General features: G+C 39.9%; 2 protein-coding genes across 4 annotated transcripts; both read right to left on the bottom strand.

Annotated features, from left to right (window-relative positions):
• Positions 1-824: 824 nt before the first annotated feature.
• Positions 825-19,907, bottom strand: atf2 (activating transcription factor 2). The gene is made up of 12 exons (XM_004557758.3): positions 19,842-19,907; positions 19,116-19,188; positions 17,679-17,775; positions 17,475-17,593; positions 17,258-17,383; positions 16,703-16,881; positions 14,688-14,802; positions 12,804-12,896; positions 9,792-10,022; positions 8,974-9,180; positions 6,674-6,779; positions 825-2,809 (listed from the first exon to the last, which is right to left on the bottom strand). Exons 2-12 carry the CDS (start codon positions 19,161-19,163, stop codon positions 2,586-2,588), a joined length of 1,545 nt encoding a protein of 514 aa, XP_004557815.1. The 5' UTR covers positions 19,164-19,188; positions 19,842-19,907; the 3' UTR covers positions 825-2,585.
• Positions 19,908-20,871: 964 nt separating this feature from the next.
• Positions 20,872-23,461, bottom strand: atp5mc3a (ATP synthase membrane subunit c locus 3a). Of its 3 annotated transcripts, none has more exons than XM_004557754.4 (5): positions 23,357-23,461; positions 23,060-23,156; positions 22,220-22,294; positions 21,549-21,739; positions 20,872-21,445 (listed from the first exon to the last, which is right to left on the bottom strand). In XM_004557754.4, exons 2-5 carry the CDS (start codon positions 23,096-23,098, stop codon positions 21,331-21,333), a joined length of 420 nt encoding a protein of 139 aa, XP_004557811.1. In that variant the 5' UTR covers positions 23,099-23,156; positions 23,357-23,461; the 3' UTR covers positions 20,872-21,330. The 3 variants fall into 3 exon arrangements, with proteins under 3 accessions (XP_004557811.1, XP_004557813.1, XP_004557812.1); XM_004557756.6 differs by lacking the exon at positions 23,357-23,461 and adding an exon at positions 23,269-23,290; XM_004557755.6 differs by lacking the exon at positions 23,357-23,461 and adding an exon at positions 23,245-23,266.
• Between the last annotated feature and the right edge of the window lie 1,461 nt (positions 23,462-24,922).

The following is a 24,922-nucleotide window of genomic DNA, read 5'->3' as shown; positions in this document are numbered from 1 at the left end:
ACCCCGGTTACTGTCCCTCCTAAGATAAGTGAAAGAAAATGACAATAGCAGTCAAACTGATACTTTACCAAGGAAAGAAAATGAAAATGAAGCATCACAAGTACAACAAGTACAAGAGCAACCTGCCCCTTTTCTTTGTGGCAAAATATATCCCAAAAAATAAAGAAAAATCACATTTGAATGGAAGGAGGAGGAGGACTTGCTGTGGAAGTGCTGCAAGTGAAGGATGTTGAAGCTGGACTCTAATCCTGCTTCCTGGAGGTTTTATGGCTCAGCACTGATGATGTCAATAAATTCTGCTCAAAGATACTGATTCTTGTGAAAGTACTATCAGCTAAACTCCACACAATAGGGGTGTTAGTGTTCCTAATGAACTGTCATTACTGTGAAAGGGAGATTTTGAAGTTGGGTACAGTTTTCACAGTCATGATTCTGTAAAGTTTAGTGGTTGCGAAGTTCTTTCATTTACTCATAGAGTAAAACATCTGCTAACCTGACCTGAACAAGAACATTAGATTTTAAAAAACACAAGAAACTACAGGGGTGGTGGTAAAATGTTTGAGCATGTATTGTTTAGTCACATATATATATATTTTTTTGCACGGACTCTGGATCACAAATACACCTGCAGATCTTCCACAAGGTGGCAGTCTACACCACAGTAAATGTTCGAGCTTATCACAGCTCTACACTGTGGTTTCATATCTGGGTTTGTCACATACCAAATTACAGATTCGTATAAGAAGCATATTAACGGAGTTTAATCCCACCTGTGCTTAATTCATGTGACATCACAGGCAAATTAATCAGAAGCAGAGATCGACTTTAAAGAGATATTAAAAGGTTTATTACAACAACTTATCAATTCAAATTTTATACAGAACTTTCACGTTACAAGTACACTTTCAACACAGTATCACACCCCTTTTTTTTTTATTTTAGCAATTAAGCCAAAAAGTAAAACAAGTAACCAAAGTTTTCACAACTCAAGTTGTAATAACTCGTTTAATTATATTTATCTGAGACATTATCAAATAAACAGTTAAATTCTCGCAGAGAATTATTATCTCATGCAGATAGCACATAACAGTAAAATCATACTTTAGGAAAACAATGAGTTAGCTTCTTGTAAAACTACACAGTAGTAAGCCAGTACAGACTAAGAGAAAAAGGCAAACTGACTTCATGGTGTAATTTGACTTCTTACAATTATTTGAATGAAATGCTCACAATTCTTACAGACTTGTAGTAGTTTAATATACATGATGTGATTCCAGTTCACATCTCAATGCTTTCGTTTTACATGACGACCTATTGGAAGAAAAAATGCATATCCTAATAAGACTGTTAAGGTCAGTTTTTAAACTGCTTACAAAGTTAATTTAATCAAAAGGGCTCAGCTACTGAATCCGGACAATCCTATAAAAACAAAGTACATAATACCAAGAAAGATCACGTACAACGTATCGTTGATGTTATTTACAATGTTTTCTAAAAATGTCACCTAGAATTGCAACCATGAAAACAGCCTAATGTCATTACGTGCTCCGCATTAGACGCTAAAGCCATTAAGAGTCACTTATAAAGCAGAGACAGTATACAAAGCAGGAGATCTCCTCTACTGAGACCCTTAAAATCGGAAATTACGGCAATCAACTCAAACTAATCTGCATTAAAAATGTACTCAAGTCATTTATACAAAAACATTAATGGCACTGAATGAAGTCAACATCACCATGATTGAGTAATGGAAAATAAGGTACTGCAATCCTACAATCACTGCTTCAGGAACAATCAGACTACAGGTGGAATGTTAATGAAATAACACACGTTTCCTAATCGGCTCACCTCCAGAAGACTACCCTACAGGCAGAGGCGAGCTCACACATTCAAATTGCACAACTACAGCTGACCTCACTCACAGAAAATCAGTCAAAGTTCAAATCTGATTCAGACATTTACGTTTGTGTGATGCGACAGTACTTTAATCTACTTCTAAAGGAAAACAAAAACAGAGCTGCCTGTACTTAATGTACGGACTGTCTTTAAAGTAAACCCGTCATATCTCTCAAATATGTGCAAAATGGAACAAAGTAAAGTTACTTTTAAATAAAAAGTGTCAGTTCTACTTCATTGTAAAGATAGTGCTTACAAAACGTCGTGAAGACGAAACAAGAAAACAAACTGCAAAATGAGCCACGGCACGCTTTGGTACGGTCGCTAACGATTCGCTGATCAACCGCTGAAGCTGATAGCCTTTAAATTAAAAACAAAAAAACCCATAAGATTAATAAATAAGTCACACAAATACAAAAAAAACTCCAAACACTTAAGAACCACGTGTTTTACATCTTACACCTAAAGTGCCTATTCTTTTGTCTTCATCGGTTCCAGAGAAAACATTGCATTTTTAAAAGCATTGCCTATAAATTACAAAATGGACAAAACATAAAAGAAATCAGGAATAAATTAAAAACAGTACGGTCCGAACTGAAGCTCAGAGAGAATCCCTTTGCTCTGCTCGTCAGAGAGACTGTAGAGGCGACGGCACTCCGGCGATGACGCTCGGGCACAGTTTGGGACGATCAACTCCCTGAAGGCTGAGACTGGTTGGCGCCCCTCCGCGTTTGGCTCTCCTCTGTGCTCTGATTTGACGCGGTGGCGGCAGCGCCGGACGGGGCGGAGACGGCCGGGGTCGTGGAGGAGGAGCTGACCCCGTTGGAGGTGCTGACGGAGCTGTGCTGAATGGCCTCGCTCTGGGGGCTGCTCGGGACGGACATCTCCTCGCAGCTCTCATCTTTGTCGGTAACTGCAACGACGTCAGAAAAAAAAAACTGAAATAAAGGGGGTTTGAGGAGCAGCCGTTTTTATTTTACCGGATACTCTTCAGAAGGCTTGGGCTAGCTGTGTCACACAGGCCTAATCAGATGTAAAACAGCTATTTGCATGTAGCGTATGCAAACTGTTTCATTAATCCCCATAATGCTACTTCTGCACCCCTTCCTTTAATTAAAGCTCCAATGTCAATTTAAACCCACATCATAAGGGTACATTACATTCTGGGGCATGTGGCTGTGTTTCCCATCCCTAACTGCATTCTCATTTGTTTTTTGTTACCTTGCCAACTACTGCAGCGACAGATGATTACAGCACCTGATTTTAATGATGCTCACACTGGAGAGTAGGCAAGACTTGGAGTCGAAATGCCACCAGCTGTTAGGCAGTTGCATTGAATTAATTGGATCCTGATGGAAAAAAAAGACTCCACTCTCATGCTCTGTTTCATAAAGGAATAAGGAGCACAATGATAATTAATATTGCTAATGATATGAAGTCACTTGTGATGGCACTTTGTAATTAATGGCTGGGTTTCGTACTCGGGAACGTAAAATAGAAATTCCGTAGCAGGAAGACGCAATTAAAGAGCGATACAAATGTCTCCACATTAGAGGTTTCATCTGCCTTCTTGGCTGGACTTTGACCGCGTGATTTAGTGCGAGCGAATGTCAAAGAGCCATAAACTCCCTCGCTGCTTTACTGCGCAGAAGGTCAGCCTCGGAATAAATCAGCTTGGTGGTTTTTGTTTCATGTTCAAGTGAGCATTATTGCTCCTAACAACGGCAAGTGCTGGCTGCCCGATATTTCATAATGCTCTAAAATTCTGGTTCCCTGGACCGACAGGAGCTTCTTTCCGCTCTCTTGGTTCCTGAAGTGGGGTTCACTGTAGACAGATGGACAGCTTAGTGTGCCAAGTGAAAGCATGGCCTGGCTTGTTTGTGGGGCAGTCTGGGTAATTTCCTCCCACCTGCCATGTCTACGCTTGGGCAGGACGATGAAGGGTATTACAGGTTCTGGAGGGCCAGTGTGGCCTTATGGGGTATGTAACACTGAGAAAACGGAGCGCTTTACATGACTCACTCACAATTAAATAACGTGCTTTACTAATTAGCAAAATAGTTTATTTCAGTGATTCTCAACTGAGGTGCTCAAGCCCCAGGGGGTAATTCTGTTGGTGTCGGGGAATAAATGGAGGACTGTGGAGTAATCTGAAATAAACACAAATGAAAAGAAAATTACCCCTTTGTTAATGCTGCAGTTTTAAGTGTGAGAATGGCAGTTAGCAAGCGAGGAGAGATGTTCGCTATTAGTCGTGGATGGATGGACCGAAATATCTCAGCAGCACTTAGTAAACAGTTCAGTTTTAATACAAAAGCAGCTGCGAGAGAGAGCTAAAACCATCACAGGTTAAAGTTAGTAAATGTGACTGTCAAACACATGAAAAAGGAAACAAAAATAACAAAAATAAAACTTCTTCAATTCAGGTTAGTTTACTTCTGTTTGTGTGTTTCAGCTCATCCATTTAGTTAAAACTACCACAGGAGGAAATAAAGTAACGGCTCTAGTCAGTCAAATATTGAAGAAAATTTGTTCAAATGAACATATCTAGGTCTTTAGCAGTGTATCATTAAGTATCACTATGTGATATATAGAGACTAACCACTTTATTAGGTACAACTTGGTAGTATAGCGCTGGACCCCAGTTTGTCTTCAGAGCTGCCTTGATGATTCAAGGCATAGATGCAATAAGGTGCTGGAAGAAATTTTGTGCTATACTGACATGACTGTACTCATCACATACAGTTATGAGTGCACTGACTTTATTGTCAAACAGCATGTCATTTTCAAGAACCCATTTTCAGATGATCTCAGCTTTGAGACATGGTTCACGGTAGAAGCAGTAATCAGAAGTTGTGTACCCTCTAATCATAAAGAGACAGACATAATCAGTGACCATGCTTGGGTAGGTTGTAGTGTTTAAACAATCCTCACTTGGTGCTAAGGGGCCCAGTGCGCCAAGAAAACATCCCTTACACCATTACACCAACAACCTAAACCTTTGATACAAGGCAGTATGGATCTATGCTGTCATCTTGTCTACACCATGTTCTGACCCTACCATCACAATTTATGAATGAATGGAGACTCATCAGACCAGCCAACATTTTTCCACTCTTCTATTTTTCAATTTTAGTGAGCTGACAGGAGTGGTCTTCTGCTTCAAGGTTCAAAGTCATCAGAGATGCTCTTCTGCATAATTTAGTTATAAGATATGCAGAAGAGCTTTAGCTTTGGCATCAACGAAGGATTTTTGCCAGAGAACTGCCGCTCACTTCAGATTATTCTCTGTAAACCCTAGAGGTGGTTGTGTGTGAAAATCCCAGTAAGATTGGCAGTTTCTAAAATACTCAAACCAGCCTGTCAGCAAAGTAAATCCCCTTTCTCCCACATTCTGATACTCAGTTTGAACTTGAGCAGGTCATCTTGACCATGTCCACATGCACCGAGTTGCTGCTGTGTGATTGGCTGAAGAGACTGTTGCGCTAACAAGCTAATACAGTGGCTGTTGAGTGTAATTTTGTGTTGATGCTTTGTCCCACAACTAATGAAAAACTAGTTTAAATGAACACAAGGGTGTTATTTTTTTAAGGTGGATATCATAAACTATTGGGAATCTTTGTATTCTGCCATTCAATCAGAGTTCACCTTACTTCCTTTCACTCTCATAATAGTTGGCATTCCTTCTAGGATTTCTGAAACTCAAACACACCTGTTAGCATGAACCAAATTAATAAACTGTGGTATTAGAATAAAGTTCTATTTTTCCATAAAGTGTAACAAACGTGTTTGCTGACACCCTCAGCAACCATGTGAGAAAGATGACCCACTTTATCTGTGGATTCTGCTAAAAATGTCTGCACCAAATGAGACTTGGCTATGACAGCCCACTCTAGCCTGGAAACCATCAGTCCCATAATGCACATGACATGCGTCTGTGGGATGGTTAGCAATAAGAGATGCATAATGAACAGTGGAGCTTGGTGGCCACCCCACAATGAGAATGGTCTGCAGCACTGTCAAGCTTGCTGCTTTAATAGACTCATTTCAGTGGCAATCATTGTCAATACAAGTCAGCAGAGGTGTTCAGAGCAGTGGAGAAGTGACTTGGAGCCCATTTGCTCTGGCTGCATGCTGGCTCATCTGTGAAGGAAGGTGAGTTATGACCAAAAAATCAGACCGACAGAGCCCCGGTCTGGGGAAACAAAGAAAAATAGGTGATATGTTTCTAAATGAGACTTTGTGATGATGCTGTACAGTCTGGGTTGACAACAGCAATTTGAATAAATAAATAGGCTACAAATGGCACACTCTTCTTGCTTATTCAAATATCCACTAAAACGATTATTGTAAGCTAAAGATGTTCAAACAACAAATAAATGAATGCTTACATAAAAAGCATCCTTATCATCCTTTATAATTCAGTTCCTGGCACCTTTTTTTTCTCCTGAACATCCGTCAAGACGCACTCAGCAGACATTTCACTTCATCTAACAAATGTTTATGTTGGTATCAAATGAGGAGGAAGTGCGAATACCACCTGTGGCCTCTTCACGGGAATGGGACAACAACGCCAGTGAGAATTTGTCTCATACACCAGCACCCATAAATATCCAAACTTTTGCAAAGTTTGTCAAAAACTAACAGAAGAAAGGAAGCCAATATGTCAACGGCTCTTTTTTGTTTGGCCACACGTCCTTCTAGTGGTTAGCCGGAGCTCATTTTTAGACACGTTTCTCCAGAAGCCTCGGGCTGAGAATAATGGAGCATTACTCACTGTGATAGCCAGATTTCTTCTGCATGACGGTTACAGGGCAATCTTTATGAGCCAGAAGAAGCTGCTTCAGCCGAGCCACTTCGTTCCTCAGGTCGGTGACTTCAGTCTTGAGGAGTGAGGAGACACACAAGAGCGATCAGTGAAATGGCCACTGGAGCAAACAGCATGCCAGATATATAAACGACAGGTGCACACAGATCAAATCCTACGAAATGATTTTCCAAACTAGATAAAAGGTTAGCTGGTAATTGTGTAAATGCAAATATTATGATTATTATTTTTATTCCTGTTGTAAGCAATGAGCTAAATTGGGTAAATATGAGTTCCAGGTTTAGCAAAGCTACACAATATGCTACAGTGGGAATGTTACTGCAAAAAAATGAACCCCAAAATCTGCATATATACACTATAATAAATTCACATATGCATGAAGACACACCAAAAGCAACTTGAATGTGGCTGTGTGCCCTCTCTATATGAAAAACTCTATCGCTAATGAATTATTACTGGAAATGCAGAGTTGAATTTTAAAGACCTCGCCCACACGACCAGTCAAACTTCTAAAGACTCAGATGAGAACCGGTGAACACAGGGGGAAGGTAACAATACAACAAATGAATTCAGAATCAAGTATGCACTTTTTCATTTATGTATTTCCTGCACAATAATTATGAGCCTTCACTGGCTAGCGACCAGCGCATTTGTCAGAGGTGAGCTGTTCGGATTGTCAGAGCAACTTTGTAGATGTTGCTGAGATTTACGCTCTCGCGTCGTTACAGCTCCCGAGGGAGGTGAGGATTTCTGCATGTCGTAAAAGAGAGCCACATTACGTTGAAGGTGACTTTAACTGGATTTAGAGCGGCCAGGGGCCCACAGAACACCCAATGGCGGATTTAAGCTCGGGCTCTTCTCCTTTAAAGGACTATGGGTGGCTTAATCTATTAGTCTAAAAGCAGCCAATTTATTTGATTCCATCTGTTTAGTCTAGCTGGTTTTGGCAGGGTTGAGCTATTGTAAGACAGATTTAAACACAGCTGGAAGGAGCGCATGTATCACATCCAGCCAACACTGTATTCAGTGTGCTTCCACCATGACCGATTTCATTTACAGGCAATAGAAAACAGGCACTATTTTCAAACATGCCCACTAGTTCACGACAGAGACAAACATGTGCCAAACATTCCAGCTCCAGTAACGCCAAACTGCGTCATTTTATGACATTGTATTTTAAACGGTTACTAAAATGGACTTTTGAGAGTGAAAAACTTATCTGGAACTTTGTGATTTAATCGAAATCGAGCAAATGGGCCTTCGGTGATGCTGGAAGCTCTGTGAGCTGCCTGGTCTGACACCTCATTAAAAAGCCAGTTAAGGATGATGTTAAAATAATTGTGCATCATTAGAGGCAGTTTTGCTGATCAGCTGGGCCATGTCAGCATGGGTTTAAAAAAAAGAAAGCAGCACCGCTGATTAATGCCCTCGTATGAAGCGTCCTTTCTTCTCAGCCACATGTTGTTCCGTTTTTTTTTGCAGTTAACAGATAAAACTCTTTGATTTCATAACCTTATTCACTCACCTATCCTTTCCTTTTCATCTGCCTTTATTTAAATAAAATCCTAAGTAGCGCCGCCTGACAAGTGCTGATAACTTCTTTTTGAACCAGACGATATTAACAACGTGAACCCATTTATTTTGCGCTGCTGTGTATTCCCTCCTCCACCCTGCACATCTTACTCTGCTTTCATAGAAAAATAAGACAGTGAGCAAATAAACACCACATCTCATTTAATTGTCTGGAACACCGATGTGCCGCACCCCCGGCTCACACTTATCAACAGAGACAGCAGATACATGAACTGTTTCGAACTTGTCAGCATCAGATCCTAATTGCTTCCAGCGAAATGAAGGTTCAAAAAGACACCTTTCCCTAGGAGATTTTTGAGGCCATTCAGTAAACTGCTGAGACAGAAGCGAAGACACGCTTGTGTGCGGCTGACATCTGGAGGATACATCTTTATTGACAGGGACACATCGATGTAAAGGGCTCACACACCGCTGCTGTCACACGGCAGCTCTTCTTAATCGGCTTTAATGACTTCATCACCGCAGAAGGGAAAAGTCTGTGTACGGACGCATACGCTAACATCGTACAATGACAAACAGACACCACAGAGTACGAACACGTACATACACAAAATGACACACTAATAGATCTGAGCGCACAACAAAGAGAGACAAAAGAGTGGTTTGTTTTGGGTCTTTTTTACATGCAGCAGATGAAAGAAATACGTAAAAAGCACCTGTAGGCGTGCGTTCATGGAGGTGAGGTCCTCAGCCTTCTTCTCGAGAGACTGGACCCACACCTTCCTCTTCTGCCTACAGCGAGAAGCTGCGGCCCTGTTCCGCTCCAGGAATTTACGCCTCTTTTCGTCGGGGTCTTCGCTCGTTGTTCTGCGCCGCCGACCCCCTGTGCTTGGTGGGTTTGGTGCAGGGGGCACCGGGGAAGCCTGTACAACAACAACAACAACAATACTAATAATGGAAAGTATAATTGGAAGTGGTCCTGCTACTGAGTGACCACTTTGCCATCACTCTTTGCCATTAAACACAACAGGAAAGGGAGATTATTCGTTTATATTCTGCCCAACTCTGTTTGAACAGCTGATTGTTGTGTCTGGTGGACACACTACACAATGACTTTTATAATGTTTATTTAGCACTAATTAGAAATGTCAATACAAACAGCTAATATTTGCATTGATATTTATGATGTATAATTGTATTGATATTTTATCTGCAAACAGCTAATATCAGTCGATATAATGGCCCTGCTGATGTACTGGCTTAAATTAAAAATAAATTGTTTATACAGGTAATCGCACACAATATTAAGATTTACCCTCACTCTCACTGTACCTGTTACCTGTATGAACTTCTGCAACATTTTAAAACCAAAGGACACGGCAGCCGTGATTAAATACTTTAATAAGCAACAAAAATGGATGATCTCTTTGCATTAGTCTACATTCAAATATAGCTGAAGATTTAAGACACACAAGAGTAGCTTCTTATATGAAATATTAATAAAACAATAAACTGTGAAGATATAAGTACTTACAGGTGTCTCTGTCGTGGAGGTGGCTGGCTGCTGCAGAGAATGTGGAGAAGGTGCCTCGGTTGTGGGCAGGTGAGGAGCCGGAGTAAGGATTGCGGTCGGGGCTGGAGTTGGGGTTGGAGTCGGGACAGGAGAAGCAGGGGCAGCGGTGTGTGTTACAGCGCTGCTTTGGATTTCACCACCATCTCCATTGGTTACCTGAGGAAGCTGCTGGCTTAATGTGGCTTTCAATTTCTGGAAACAGAATTTGGCAAAGCAGGTTAGTACAAGAAGGAAAACATTATGTAAAAAGCAAGTGATGTAAAAAAGGAGGCCATATGGTCTGCTAAAGTGCACATTAAAAGGTGTGGCCATTAAAAAGTTGTATTTCTGAAAAATTCACTGTCTATCACAGTGTGATGTACAACAGAGCACAAAAACTACGGATTGTATACTTTTACTTTTACTGGGGAAAATGAAAGGTTACTCATGTGGACCAAAATTTTTATTCTACAACATATCAATAAGCAAACTAAAATCTCTCATTTACAAAAGCATCCTGATATTTTGTCTTTGTAGACTTACAGGGTAGGTTCTCGTTCTTAAATGTGGCTGTATGCTAAGATGTTTTATAGTACAGGGTTATAGTTGGACACTTGGACCCTAGTCTCAGTTCTTATGTAATCTGGAACAAGTTTCCTTTCTTCTCAACTTGCAGCTGTAATAATCTATACTATAACTAACCAGTCTGTCTGTCTGCACTGCTCACAAACCCCCCTCCACAGTCCCGCTGCACTATGCTGCCTCCACCGTGCGTCACTGTAGAGGCGTTGTTAGTCAGGTGACGGTGGCTTTAGAAATTTCCCTGATCTATACTTCACAATTTCAGGTCTACAGACAGTTTCTATGATTTCATGGCTTGGACATGAGCTGTGATACATTTCAAAGATCAACTTCAGGAAACAGGACTGGATCATGAAAAAAGATCTGAATACTTTCTAAGAACACTGCAGTAAGCTAATACAACACATAAAAACATTGAAATGTTATTTATCTTAAAAATAGCCATATTTGAACTAGTGGAATACTGTGTCAAGTTACAGCACAGACCTCAACTTGCTAAGCATGTGGTCAGGAAACATTTGGGCTTAGTGTCAATTGATGATATGAAGTAGCTACAATATTTCTATTGCTTGCTGTAAAGGTAGCTAACACATAAGCCAAGGTCTACAGCAGTATCAATGAATTTACTGGACCAGTGATTTCATGTTGGACCCATACATTGAGTGTATGTACAAACTGTATGAGTAGTAAAATAGGTAAAACAATGTAGTAAATAAGTAGTAATTAATATGGAATAATATAGTGAAACAGGGTATTAAAATGAATAACGTAAAGAGGAAAATTACTGTGAAAGGGTTTCAGAATGTTTATGACATCTTTAGAGCTATGCTTAAAATGTACTTGCATCCTAAGCTTTTCATTTCCCGCATTCTTAATTTTATTTTGCACATGTTGAAACGTGATCTGGATAAAACTATTAATAAAGGAGTCTTTTAACACTACCTCTAACCATGTTACACACAAACAATCCCTGCAATTCACAGGTCAATTCCTCTAGCATCAAAGACGCAAACAAACAAGGTGAAAGTGAATGAGCCTTTGGAAGCAATAACGGAGTGAGAGGGAATGCATTTACATGAGAAAACAGAGGACCACATTATTCTAGCAACTACCTTTGCCAGACCAATCTATCTACCAAATTAGTTTATCGTGTAATACCCTTCCAGAAGCTCTTCTGGCAGAAACAAGATATTATTCTCTTGGAATGGCCCACAGAAAGAGGGAAAAGCCAGTCAGATTCATATTTCATTTCTGCCATGGAAACCTCATCAGTGTAATAACCCTCCATCTCATGGGTGTTATTCAACCATCTGCTACTATATTACTTATCTTTATTTTGCAACTAATTAACAGCATAATCTTCTAAATTCAGCAAGTTAATTATCATTATTGTGGTCTTTGCAGCATCATCAGTCCTTGTAAAGTGCCGTCTCCGCGCCCCCCGAGAGCTAGGTGGGGGTGGGGAGCAGGCAGGTTGAGCTGGGGGTCTGTTTTCTTGACGCAGGCTCATTAGGTGTTTGCTGATGAGCTGAGTGCGGTGGGAGGCGCCGTGAGTAAGAGGGGGGATGCAGGTCAGGCAGGATTCTGCTGAACAAAAGGTTCCATGCAGGGTGAGGCCGACTTAATGTGCCTCGCTGAGCGTGTGCCAGGATGCCCCCAGCTGGCTCTCGCAGGTAGCCCCCCTCTGGTTGGCCCTTGTGACGGCGTGCTGAGCTCAACGCTGTCTCTGCGTTTGTCATCTCCATACCCCATGATCCCCGACAACTCCCTGCCCCTCCCTTTACTCCTTCCTCTTCCTCCTTCTCACGAGTCAGGATCAATCCTACCCTCCCAACACACACAAACACACACACCTCCTCTCTGCAGTTTAGCTGCTAATTTCCAAAGGCGGAGCATGCTGCGAACACTTACAGGTTCTGTGATCCGTGCTTCATCACATTGCCACTGATTTCCCACATAACACTTTGTATCTCTGCCCTTCAACTATCACTGTTAAAACAGGACAACAACGACCATGTTCTCCCTACAGAGAGATATCTGAAGCATTTTTGGTTTTTTGTAGATGGATTATGTTAAATTAGCGGGGCAGGCACAAGTGTTTTTATTCTGTTCCTGATTAATTTGCAAATTATTTTCTCAAATAATTGATTAATCATTTATTTATGTAACAAAATACTGAGTAAATCAGCCAATGGACACACTGCACATGGAATAATAAATCATCTGCACCATTTTTTTGATACTACAAACCCAGTTCTGCTCATCACTTATGAAGAAAGCAACCTTATTGTCTTATTGTTACTCATTAGACTCTCTCATTACCTTGGCTGTTATCACCTCTCTCAAATGGGGAATAACAGCTTCGGTGTGGAAACAACATTTGATGTAAATTAAAGAAGAGATAATAAATACCAGCTTTGCTTCTGACTGGGCCGGCTGAGGCTGTGGCGAGGGAGGTCCTGGGATTCCAGGGACGTTAGGCACTACGGTGACAGGTCTGACAAGCTGACAGCAGACACACAGACACAAATCAGCACAGAGAAAATTAGTCTTCGGCAGTAAAAAGGCACCCAGTGCTCCCCCCACAACGTAAACATACACACACATACACACACAGCCATGGCAGGCTCTCAGAGTTTCCTCATATCTCAGCCTCATTAGGTTGGATGGCCTGTTATTTTGTGGAGGCAGCGCCACATGGAGATGCAGTGTGCACGCTAATGAACCTCTGCCTGCCTGCGTGAGAGCATATGGACAGGGAAGCTGAAGAGAGGATGGAGAGACATGAGTCAGAAGGCCAGACTTGGGCCTCCTCTCACAGCCGCTGACAATGAGACAGAGGGAGATGGGAAGAGCTGGGGGGAGGGGGTTTGATCGAGTGAAAGGGAGGCCCACTGGTGGCTCATGTTCTCCATCTACTTTTGCCCTCCTTTACTTGTCAAAGGCTTTCCATATCCCCACAGACCAGGAAGACAGAGGTTTTCCCTGCTGTGCCTCTATCAGGAGATAATCGACTGCTGCTCAGTGTTCCACATAGATAATCAGGACTACAGTGAACAATAAGACAGGCAACCACATGGGAGAGTTCAAGAAATACCAACAAGGCCTTCATTTACAACATATTTCTAGATGACACGCAGCCGCGCTGTTCGCAAAATAAACGAGTGGCATCATCTATGGCTTCCACTTTAAATTACGGGCGCTGATTTTGATTGTACAAGAAAAAACAGGAGTAAAACGTGCTGGACAGAAGCCCGCTGCACCTCATCCAAATCCTGTGTCTCTGCCACAAGTGAACTCTAAAGTCCATTATTTCAGTCAGCCTCTCCAGCTTTACACTGACTGCCAAATCTGAGGTGCCAACTTTGTAAACAGTCCCTCTGTCCAACTACAGCAAAAAAAACCCAAACAAACAAAAACAACAAACAAAAAAGAGGTTAATTTAATGTATCGCAATAGCTCAATATCAATGTCATCCGAGAGGGATTTGAATTGTAATCACTCGCGTTGCTGTCCATTAATGTTTGAAAGCAACAGTGGAATTCCTGTGTTTTCACGTTAAATGGAAAACAACATTTCATATGTAAACTGGTGATCAGTCGAGCATGAAATCAATCGACTCATTTGGTGAAAACAAATGCTTTCGTTCATTAGTTAATTCCTTCTTTTCCATGGAAACAGCAGTTGGCGACTGACAACCGGGCACATTACATCTGCCGCAGAAGCTCAAAAGCTGCACAACAGCTACTAAATAAACTTCACAACAAGATTATTTCAGTAATAAATAGCTCTGACTCCTCTATTTGTCCTGTAAATAATGGGTGCTGCGCGTTGATCCGTTTAATCAAATAAACACCAAAATATTCAGCTTCTACACAAAAGTGTTTTCACACATGAACTCCAGAAAATGTCAGGATAAACACCGTTTAAAAATTACTTTTTTAAATACAGCATACGGCATAAGATAATTTCCTTCAGCTGCATTCTCACTCCTTGAAATACTCTGTGTGGTTTCGGTGGGGGAGCTGCCTAACTGGAGCATGCAGGTAACAGGTACTAGACGACTACCTGCTAGCTGTGAATTCACAGAAATATTACCTGTGCTTCTCACATCAACACAAGACTTTGTATCACAGAGCTGGCAGGTTAAGGGTAAAGACTGGCTAACATTCACATTCACAAAAGCACCTCTGCCAGACGATATCAGGAAAAGTTCTGCCCCGTGCATGTGTGAAAGTAGCATAAAAGCACAATGAAACACAATGCTGACAGAATATTACTGGGCATAAAACTTACAGGAATTGTAGTTGGAATATGTACACTTGAGCTTGTAATAGATGCAGGTATAGCAACTGGCATGGTCTGGCCATTAGGCAGCTGTAAGAGCACAGGGAAGGTACCAGACACTGGGCTGAAAGAGGAAAGAGGAAATCACAGTGAGGCAAACAGTAAGCTTTGTGATTAACACAAAATGGAATATGTCACAAAATTAAAGACAGGAGCGACTACAAATATACGACATGATGTCATATTCAGGCAAACTGATGGAAATTAAGGTGTAATCAAGACAAAAAACAAACAAACAAACAGAAAAAGCACCCGTAAGAAAAAGAGTCAAACAATATCTTCAAAAGATCCAGTGTTACTGCTATATTATGACCTAATAAATGACATCAGTATTGCCCAGATATTGACTTCTGGTAACAAGTTGATTTCACTGTCAAGAAAACACACAGGGCTTCACTAAATCATCTGTGTCAGGATTTCAAATATTAAAGAATATCTACTATTAAAGGGAAAGGCCTCTTGAAGCCTTACTGTGAGTACGACAAGCATTTAGCACCTGATTCACTGACCGTCTATGCCAGCGAAAAAATCCTGTTTTAGCATTAAGTTTGTGACTGAAAGGTGTTTCCCTTTTAGAGAGAGAAATCTGAGAGGAGAGTATTTCAATGAATTATATAAACATGACTTATTGTGGTTTGTGGCATACACTATTTAACCCTGAAATAAGCATGCCCTTTTCAGTGCCTGACATAGCAAGGATAGTTGTGTATAGGAGAGTTAATTTAGGATAAATTGGCTTGGGGTGGGTCACTCAAAGCTTTGGGTGCAGGTGTCAAAGTTTTGGCTTTCTCCTGCACATCTTCACTGAGAGCTTAAGGTTCAGTGTCAAAGGCTGTGACTGAGACTCTGACTTTATTTATCTCCAAAGTTGGGAAATTACCTTGTTATAGCTCTCAAAGACTCAATAAAGTTCAATAAAATGAAGCTCGGAAAGTTTAGAATTTCCACAAAAAAGGGAGCTCAGTTAAAAAGGAAATACAAAAAAAGTGATGAGCTCACAAAATTAAAGATGACACAATAAAGAGCTCAAATCTAAAATGAATGCAAATGAATCAGACTTCATCCTTTTTTCAGAACATATTAAATCTCCTTCAGCCATCTTTCTTTTATCTGACTTTTTAAGCAGTTTCTGGAAAGAAACTCATAAAGTGCAAAGCCCACAACCTACAGCTCCTACTGTGTGCCTGTGACTCCCACTGCTCTTGGTACATCACACTGGTCATTATTAAAATGAAATAGCTGCATCTGTGTTCAAAGATGAACAACATGAACACTGTTAGCAGATCGCCTGCAGAACTTTCCATGCTAATTTGCCCTGCTTAGTAAATCATGTGCACAATAATGAAAGTAATGAAGGTGCTGCTATGTCAATTTCATCTGCTGGATGAAAAGCTGCAGTGTGGGTTTTTATAAACTGATTAACTAAAAAAATTAGTCTTTCAAGAGACAAAAGAGGTTGCATGGACTAACATGTGGGACATCGGCAGGAAGAAAACCATTCCACTCAGTATAATTGTGAGTGCAGTTAGCATTTTGCGACCGACTGAATGAAGTTTTCTTCGGTTAGCCTTGTGAAAAATAAATAAATAAATAATTCTAACTAGGTTTTGATTTTGGCTCTCTGCCAAAGACAATAATCAGAGGATACTGGAGGAAAATAAAGCACAAGACTTGCTGTGACGGTGATGATTATGTGAAAACCCCGTTCATGTTTTTTTCTCTAAGTCTCAGATTTTTCATCGATATTTGTATATTTGAGCAACACTGATTTTGTTCTTCAAAGACGGAACTTAGAGCCAAAAGAAAATGTTCCTGCAGAATGCAAATAAATCCCAAAACAAATAAGCACATGCCTCATGAAATATGAGCTCACCATGGCAAAACTGCACAAAAATGATTTGGAAAAGGAAACGATGATTTAATAGAACTAGGATCTTAAGAAACGGACACATTTGGTTACTTACACTATAGGCCTATTAGTAGATGGGACTTGGGTAATAACAGAGCTAGATGTTGGCGATGGGAGAGCTTGCTGTATTACAACATTAGCGTCTGAGGTTGCTAGGAGTACATTGGGAACTTGGAGGGATGCAGGATGGACTATAGTGGATGTTGGCAGTGAGGCTGGCTGCAAAGATAAATCCTGGAAACATCATAGAAGATCTTAGCTGAATGAAGTGTTTAACTGACACCAGATTACTTGAATGTTTCCTATAATAAGATGCTGTTACTCTTTCCTCAACATCAGGAATAAATAATATGAGCAATCAAGTAAAAGGTATTTGTCTGAATCCAACTAATATTTGTGTAGTACTGCTAATCTTTTCAGTTTTAGTGTATTAACAACAGAATAAGACAAGTTAAGAGTTCAAAATTAAATTATATTAAGCAGAAAGTCCCAATGCTTCACAAAGCGGATTTGCAAATTTCTGATCGCAGGAGTAGAGAACGCCCTTCATTAGAGCGTTGTAAATGCTCTATGGTTAGAAAAAATGCCAGAGGCAGCTTAAAGTGCCTACCTTGTCATCATTTGTAGTAGACTCAGGATGAGGCAGAGGGCTATCTCGATGTGTCTCTATCACTGTGGGCTCCTCAATTTTGTTGCGGATGATAGGTGTCGCAAGAGGTGACAAATCCAGGGGTAGCTGTGGAACAACAAGAAGCCCAAAATGATCACAAGAATTAACACAGACAAGACTCAGATGATCTGCTTACACATTTAACAGCGAGAACCACCTTTTTAATTTCATCTTCAGTGGCTTTTTTGAAGTCATGGTCAAAAGGACTGGCGAGTTCATTGAAGAGCCCGACCTCCTCGCAGTTCTTCAGGAAGCGAGTAGGCGTTGGGGTTTGGTCTGCAAGGGAGGAAACTCTTGAGCACAGAGATGGAAATGTAAAGCATCCATCACCTCTGAATATTCCATCTAACAGAGCACTCACCTGCAATGATAACAGTGTCATTCCGAGCAGGGCCAAACTTCAGGGTCATCTCATGTTTGTGTTTGTGGACAGCCAAGTGGTCTTCATTTGTGAATCTCTATGCAAGGTTTCAAAAAATACAGCAAGTGTGACTGAAAGAAGTCTCACTTAAACCTTAAAATTTTAATTCTGACCAATAATTTAGTCTTCTACGTCATGGCTGGATTCTAGCTTGACAGCTTTACGGCCTCTAATGTGTGGCTGTCGAAACTCATTATAAGCTTTAACTGCGAAAGCTGTTATATAATTGTGCCCAACCCGTTTATTTTTATGAGTATTGACTAAACAACAGAAACAAATCCTGCTGACCAAAACCACGAGCAACTGAGCAGCAACAAAGCAACTCTAATGTTACTATGAAAGCAGACCTGACTAAGTAAAATGGACTCTAACAAACACTGGACATTGGACTTCATAAGGTTAATAGCACGATCTACATATGTACTTATCAGAAAACTCACTGAGTACAGCAAATACACATCTAACACCTGTGATACACTAGACATGCCCTCAGAACTGTGAAAAGGATCTCAGGACTCTGAAGACCCATTTATATACATTAAGTCAAATTAAGCATCTCCAGATATTAGATGAGCAGTAAGTAAATAAATTAAGAAGCTTATTTTGATCTATTTAGTCACGTTAATTTTGCTTTGATGAGCCAAAATACTTTATTTTTCTAATGAGTATTTGTTTGTTTCCTATGCAGACAAGAGGGAATAATTACAAAGTAAAACTAAATTTGAAAAATGCAGATTATCATTGCTTATTGGTCAAATTGTCATTTAAATCACTGGCAATGGTATTTGCATACATTTCACAAGTGGAGCATCTTTTTTTAGATGACAGGTTGTGAGTCTTTTAGGAAAATTTCAATACTTTTTGAATTCAGTTCATCTGAATTTTATGTATTTTAGCACAAAAATGAAATAGTTAAGTGTAAATTTTGACCAAAACCTACACTTTAGTGGGTTTTAGATCATATAATACATAGAGTATGTCAAAATTACTTTAAAAAAATCACAACAAAAAACAGAGCACCTGATTACCAGCTAGGCATTGTGATTAAGTTCCTTAGAGCCCCAAATCAATGTATATGAGTAGGTGTTGGGAAGTGTACCCTATTGTTAATGTTTCCAGTATTGCTATGATGGGATAGGTTTTAAACTTAGTTATTTAAAACCATTTTTGCTTTAGTTTATAATGTGCTCATATGGCACTTTAAAAAAAAAATGTTTGGGTCTATATACTACGTCAATGAAAAAGTGACCAGTTTGCAATGTATATATCTATGTATATCAATGTATATATATATTTTTGGGGGGATGTGGAAATGTGGATCCAGTCATGTTCATCTGTACCGTGAGATTTATGAAACACCTGTGATCAAACACTTACCTGTCCACACCCAGGAGCAGTACATAGGAAAGGTTTATCATCACTCATATTAAGGAATTCCTGTTACCTCGCCCTGAAATAACAATAAATAAATAAAAGATATATATATATATATATGTAAATAAATATCACACCTGCAGATATGCAATGATGTATAGTTCAAGAGCTGACGGTATACAAATAGGGCTATAGCAAATAATAATTAGTGAGAATAAATGTAGCTCATAAATGTGTAAATACAGGGTGGTTGGAGGATGCAGTGGTTATAAAGCAGAGCTGGAAATTTGGACAAAGCCTATGGATGCAGGGCGGCTGCTTTGGTTGTTTACACTCGTTGTCATCATAAAGAGGATTATCGCTTCACTTGTTTTGGCACAACAAGCGACTGAGCCACGCATCCAGGGCTACCATCATCTGACAGCTTCTGTGCTGTAAATATAGCAGCTCATTTTTAACAGACATCACACACATGAACATCTCACTATTACGTTACTACATATGTAGCGCTCATCTCTTCCAGTCGCTTCCACGGAATAGCCTGAGCCCTGCGTTAACATACTAGCGTCGCCATATTAGGAGCTAAATATCACTGTAAACAAAGGAGATGTCAGCGTTTGTTTCGAGGCTGTCTCGTCGTAACGGAGCACGAGTACCTCACGGTCCCAGTAATTATGTCTTTTACCGCAGCTTTTTACCCATTCGCTATCAGTTTATGTGGTCACTTACCCCCTCAGCCACAACCCTCGATTTCCAAAATCCCACGGTCGTACTAAAGCATCGCGAGAACAGCTATGACTCTTCCGTAAACGTCACATTCGGACCGACGAGCCACATACACTTTGCTCTTGTTGTCATTGACCTTCAAGTAGTTTTGGAAAAGAATTAGGAGCAGACATGTTTTAAGGCATATAAAATATCCTTGCTAACAAAAGTCATATTTCTGATGTTTCTCCTTCCAGAAAATTACTGATTTAGTTTTCAGTGTTTTCTGGAGGCTCCAACTTAATCCCTTTTATTATTTTTTATACATAAAACAATCTCTAATCATTTTGTTATTTTCATTACTATTATTTTTAATGTTTTAACCTTCCAAGATTTTTTTTAAGCGTTAAAAAAGTAACAGATCCGATATGTTATCTGACCAGAATCCTTTTGTCACTGCTGATGCTCAAGACTTTCAAGGTTTTAAACATGATTTTAGGCAATCTGTGAAAGGCTCCGGTCCCCCATGACCTGTTTTGGATGTGTGAGAAAAAGGGTGGATATAAACCATAAACCATCCCTAGTTAACTGCACTAGTTTACAATATACACTCCATTTTGAACTAATATATATATATATATATATATATATATATATATATATATATATATATATACACACACATACACATACAATATAGATCACCATTTTATATTGTTATACATTTGGATCTATGCTGATCATTTTTTTTCATGACAAGTGACAAATATTACCTTATCATAGTAAAGGATTGTACAGCAACAGTTTGTGTGAGCCAAATCTTAAACTGAGATATTTAAAGATCACCCTTAACAATGAATGTTAAGCATTTCTGCTTGATAAGTGACTTAATGATTATCAACTCTGGCATTTTTTAAGACTGATTTTACCTCTTCAAATTTAAGCTCAGCCAGTGAAAGCAGCCAACAATAAAGGTGTAATGACTACAATCTGTCAGCTTTTGAAACCGGGGGCTTTCATCACAAGTCAAAAAATTCAAAACCCATTACTTAGCTCAATTAAAATCAGCTAGATTTATTCAGTGGCATTTACAAAAGCAAGCACTCACTTGCTGTCTGAATACAATATTACTTAAGTGCAGCTGAACCAAAAAGTCATTAAGGTGGACCCCAAAAAGCTTGCATGTTATAGTCTATGAAAACAAGGCTGAGTAATGGCAAGTCTAAGCACCTGCTTCACAGAAAAGATGACATTCATGAAGGCCAAGTGCTTTCTGTTGTGTTAGCATTTATAATCCAGACATAAAAGTTACTGCCATTGTTAAATAGTCAAACACATGTATTTTAATCACGTAATTTCTTACATTTGTACAATACATGTCTTGGCTTTTTTGACAGTGTCTAAAAGACTTGAAAATGTACATTTCCCATGACACCAACACGGAACAATTTTGGTAGCCACAATAAAATATGTAGTCACATCTGTAATGAAAATTTTGTCTGACAGCAGAGTTTTACATAGCGAACAGGATAAGGAAAGCCACCATCAAACAGAACAGTCCCATGGCTTCAGACAGGGCGAATCCCAGGATAGCGTATGAAAACAGCTGCTGCTTCAGAGATGGGTTCCTGCAAAGAAAGGAAGAAAATAAGATATCAGCACATTTACAGAACACACAAGGAATCAATTAGCGTTATAGTGAAGAATAAAGACACTAAAATTAAAACAAACCTAGCATAGCCAATGATGAGACTACCAAACACTGTCCCAATTCCAGCACCAGATCCAGCTACTCCGACTGTGGCGGCTCCAGCACCAATGAACTTGGCGGCAGTGTCAATGTCCCTGCTGATAGCGCTTGTCTGGAAGCCTCTCAGTGTAGCCTGGCTCAGGGGGCTCTGAGGCAGCAGAGCAACACTGCTCTGTAACAAGAGAAGAGGCACTGTAAACACTGTCCTTTCGCTGCCCGCCTCAATGTAAACATCAGCTGACATTTAAAACAGTGTGGCAACAGATGACAGGAGTAATATAGGAGGCACAGTCTGAAATTTAGGGAAATTTTAAGCAGTTCTGTCACACCATTAATCAAAAAAATTGTCATTTTACTGGCAAGTTTTAAACGTAAAGATAAACTACAGAGCAGAAATCCACACATAAAGGTTGAACTATTTATTGCATGTGTGTTTTAACTTGTATTTTATTTCTTTTAAAACTTTGATCTGTTGCTTTCAGACACTGCAGACTTGCATAGCTGGTCTTTATCTTTTATGGTAAGCACACGGAGTTTACGTATTATGAAATGTGCTATACAAAATTGACAGTGGTAATTTAGGTAATAATTTCCAACACTGCACTGTTAAGAAGGGCTGTAGAAGTTGCAGAAAGCCTGCATTTCTTCTTACCTCTGATTTGACATCAGGCCTGGACAGCACAGAGGCAGACAGAGGTCGGTAAAGAACCCGGGAACCAGCACGGACCTGCAACAACAACACCAAAAACACGAATAATGAGTCCAGATAAACAATTTACATGAATGTATGCTCAGTATCACACAACACATGTGCTTTAACAGTGGCAACTATTCCCCATTTGTGGATATGTTTGAAGGTGGATGACTCCTTGAATGTCACAGTGTAATTCATTGCAATGTGTGACCTGTGGCGCTTAGTGATGACTGCAAGTAGTATTAAAAGTTTACTGTTGAGCAATGATGTTGGCATATTACAATAAAAATCCAGTGCAAGTTAGCTAACACCCATTTGTGTTGTCATTCAAACTGGTTAGCCTCCAAAACCAGTATCATGACCTTGGATAAAGACACTCCAGGATATATGTACGTGCAAGCTGGCAGCCCAAACGGAAAATGTAACCATTTCTGTATTGTTTGCAAAGTGCGAGGTCTTGTGCACTCTGCGCCTTGTTCTGCTAATAGAAGGCCTAAATGACCTTAGCTAGCGGCCATAATGGGAGCTACGTGCTAAAGGCTAACGCAGGATTATAGATGCATTATTATTAACAATTTTAAAAATCGCATGCGTAAATTTCATGAACATTGCACCCATTCTGCTGCCATTAAAAAGGAATGTGAATTACTGGTTTAGCATTAGCCGGCTAAGCTCCCGGCCTAGTCTGATACCCTTGCAGGAAAGCTGCAGTCAAGTTCAACCAGAGGCCCACCGGCTTTATTTGCGACATTAAGAGAAGTCCGACTCAAAGAAACACACAGACGAGGAGAAACTCACCACAGCCGGCGTGGAGACGAACTTAGCGCAGGCGTACATTTTCTAGTTTAGGTAGTTTTAACCGGTTCGGTCAAATCTGGTTGAATCCCGGGTTTCTCTATGGAGGGAAGATCGGAGAGAATTAAGGTCAAACGGGTGTAAAAATGCCCAGTAGAGAAAATAACAGCATTCATAAGTGCATTCACATCCGTTCTGTATGTTATCCTCACTTGCCCACTGCAATGCGAAGCTTAAAGAGAGGATGAAAAGGGATTTATAAAGATACGTTTCTCATTCAAACTGCCATTACACACTTACCGACTGCAGAGGTCGAACCACAGTGGAAGAGTGCGCATGCGCGATGGGGTGTTCGTAAGATGCCCGGATGGTGACTGGGCAGGTCGTTTCAATTAAACTTTATTGAAAATCAGCCGGGAAGAAACTTTATCAATAAATGTTTTAAGTACGTTTTTTTAAATTTTAATGTGAGAAAAAAAGTTCAGATGGACATTTAAAAATGTTTTATACTATTGGAAATGGCCAGTTCTACTACATCCAATGTTAAGAAATCAGGTTTTTTTAAAGTAAAAAAAAAAACCCCAATTACATTTATCTGCTTTTCCAATTCTTTCTTATCACCAATCACTGAGTCTGAAGCATTACTTGATACTTTTCTATATTTTTTAAACAGGTTTAGAAGAAGGATGTATTTCATTACTGAACAAAATCATGTAACTAATTAACTCAAATAATTAAGTGGCAATGCTAAGTTTTTGAGTAGGGATACTTAACATCAATTTATCCACTCTTAAATATTTATGTGTACCCACACACATCCTCAGTCCTGCTGTGAAAATGAGTGATTTTTTTTTAAGTGCAGATACATGATTAGTTTCTCTTTCTCTCGAGTAATATATTTGAATTTAACACGGCCAACACTGTGAGACCATTTTTCAGGTAGAGGTAGAATTCAACCCCACATTTCAGCATTAGTTTTTCTCTCATAACAAAACCTGCCCGCTGCTGTCCACCTCTATCACCTGTTGTGGTGTGAATTTAACACTCTGTCCAGGGGGACTGATGACTAGGGCCTATCTATGCTCCTCACAGGCTGATGTTGGAGCTGCAGGCTACCAGCACCAGGCAGATTTGTAATCGTGATGAATGACTCCACAGCAGCTGGTCTGTGATGGAAAGGTAATGAGCATGGGGAGCATGCCTTTGCTGCAAGCTGGCTTAAAGGAAGGAAAGTCCCACTGGCTCCTCAGATATGATCTTTTCAGTTTTACAATGAACATGAAACCACAGATTTCTGACCTCATAACCATTGAGTGGGATCAGTCAGTAGATCATATATGTACCAGAAACACAGAGGAAGACAGTGATAGATTTTATGCATTGAGAAACACATAACAGCTGCATGCTACTCCATTCTATTGTATTGTGTTGACTCTGTTCTGGTATAATTCGTTTTATTCTGTTATGTACTATTCCCTTCAGATCTACAATTGTACTGCTGTTTATTCTAACCCATTCAGTTTTATTTTGTTCTGTTCTATACTGTTGTATGCACTTCTTTTTAATGATATTCTGTTCTTAAATGTTCCATTCTGTTCTATTTTATATCTTTATATCTTTGTATTTGATCAGAATCTGTGACCTATGTTTATTTGAACTTTACATTGCAGAAGTGAAAGGTGTTTGGAAGCTTGCATTACAGACCAGAGCCAAGCATCTATGTCGCCACAGTGGATCTGCCACACCTCACTCTATCCCCAGCATCATCCACCTGTCACACCAATCTCCTTCTGCATGTCCTCCTTCATTACATCTCTAAACCTTCTCTGTGGTCTTCCTCTTGTTCTCCTGCCTAGCAGCTTCATC

Source organism: Maylandia zebra, linkage group LG16 (assembly GCF_041146795.1).
Source record: "Maylandia zebra isolate NMK-2024a linkage group LG16, Mzebra_GT3a, whole genome shotgun sequence".
In the NCBI taxonomy this organism is placed as follows: Eukaryota; Metazoa; Chordata; class Actinopteri; order Cichliformes; family Cichlidae; genus Maylandia; species Maylandia zebra.
Note: the sequence above shows the minus strand (reverse complement) of the source record. Positions and strands in the feature narration are given on the sequence as shown.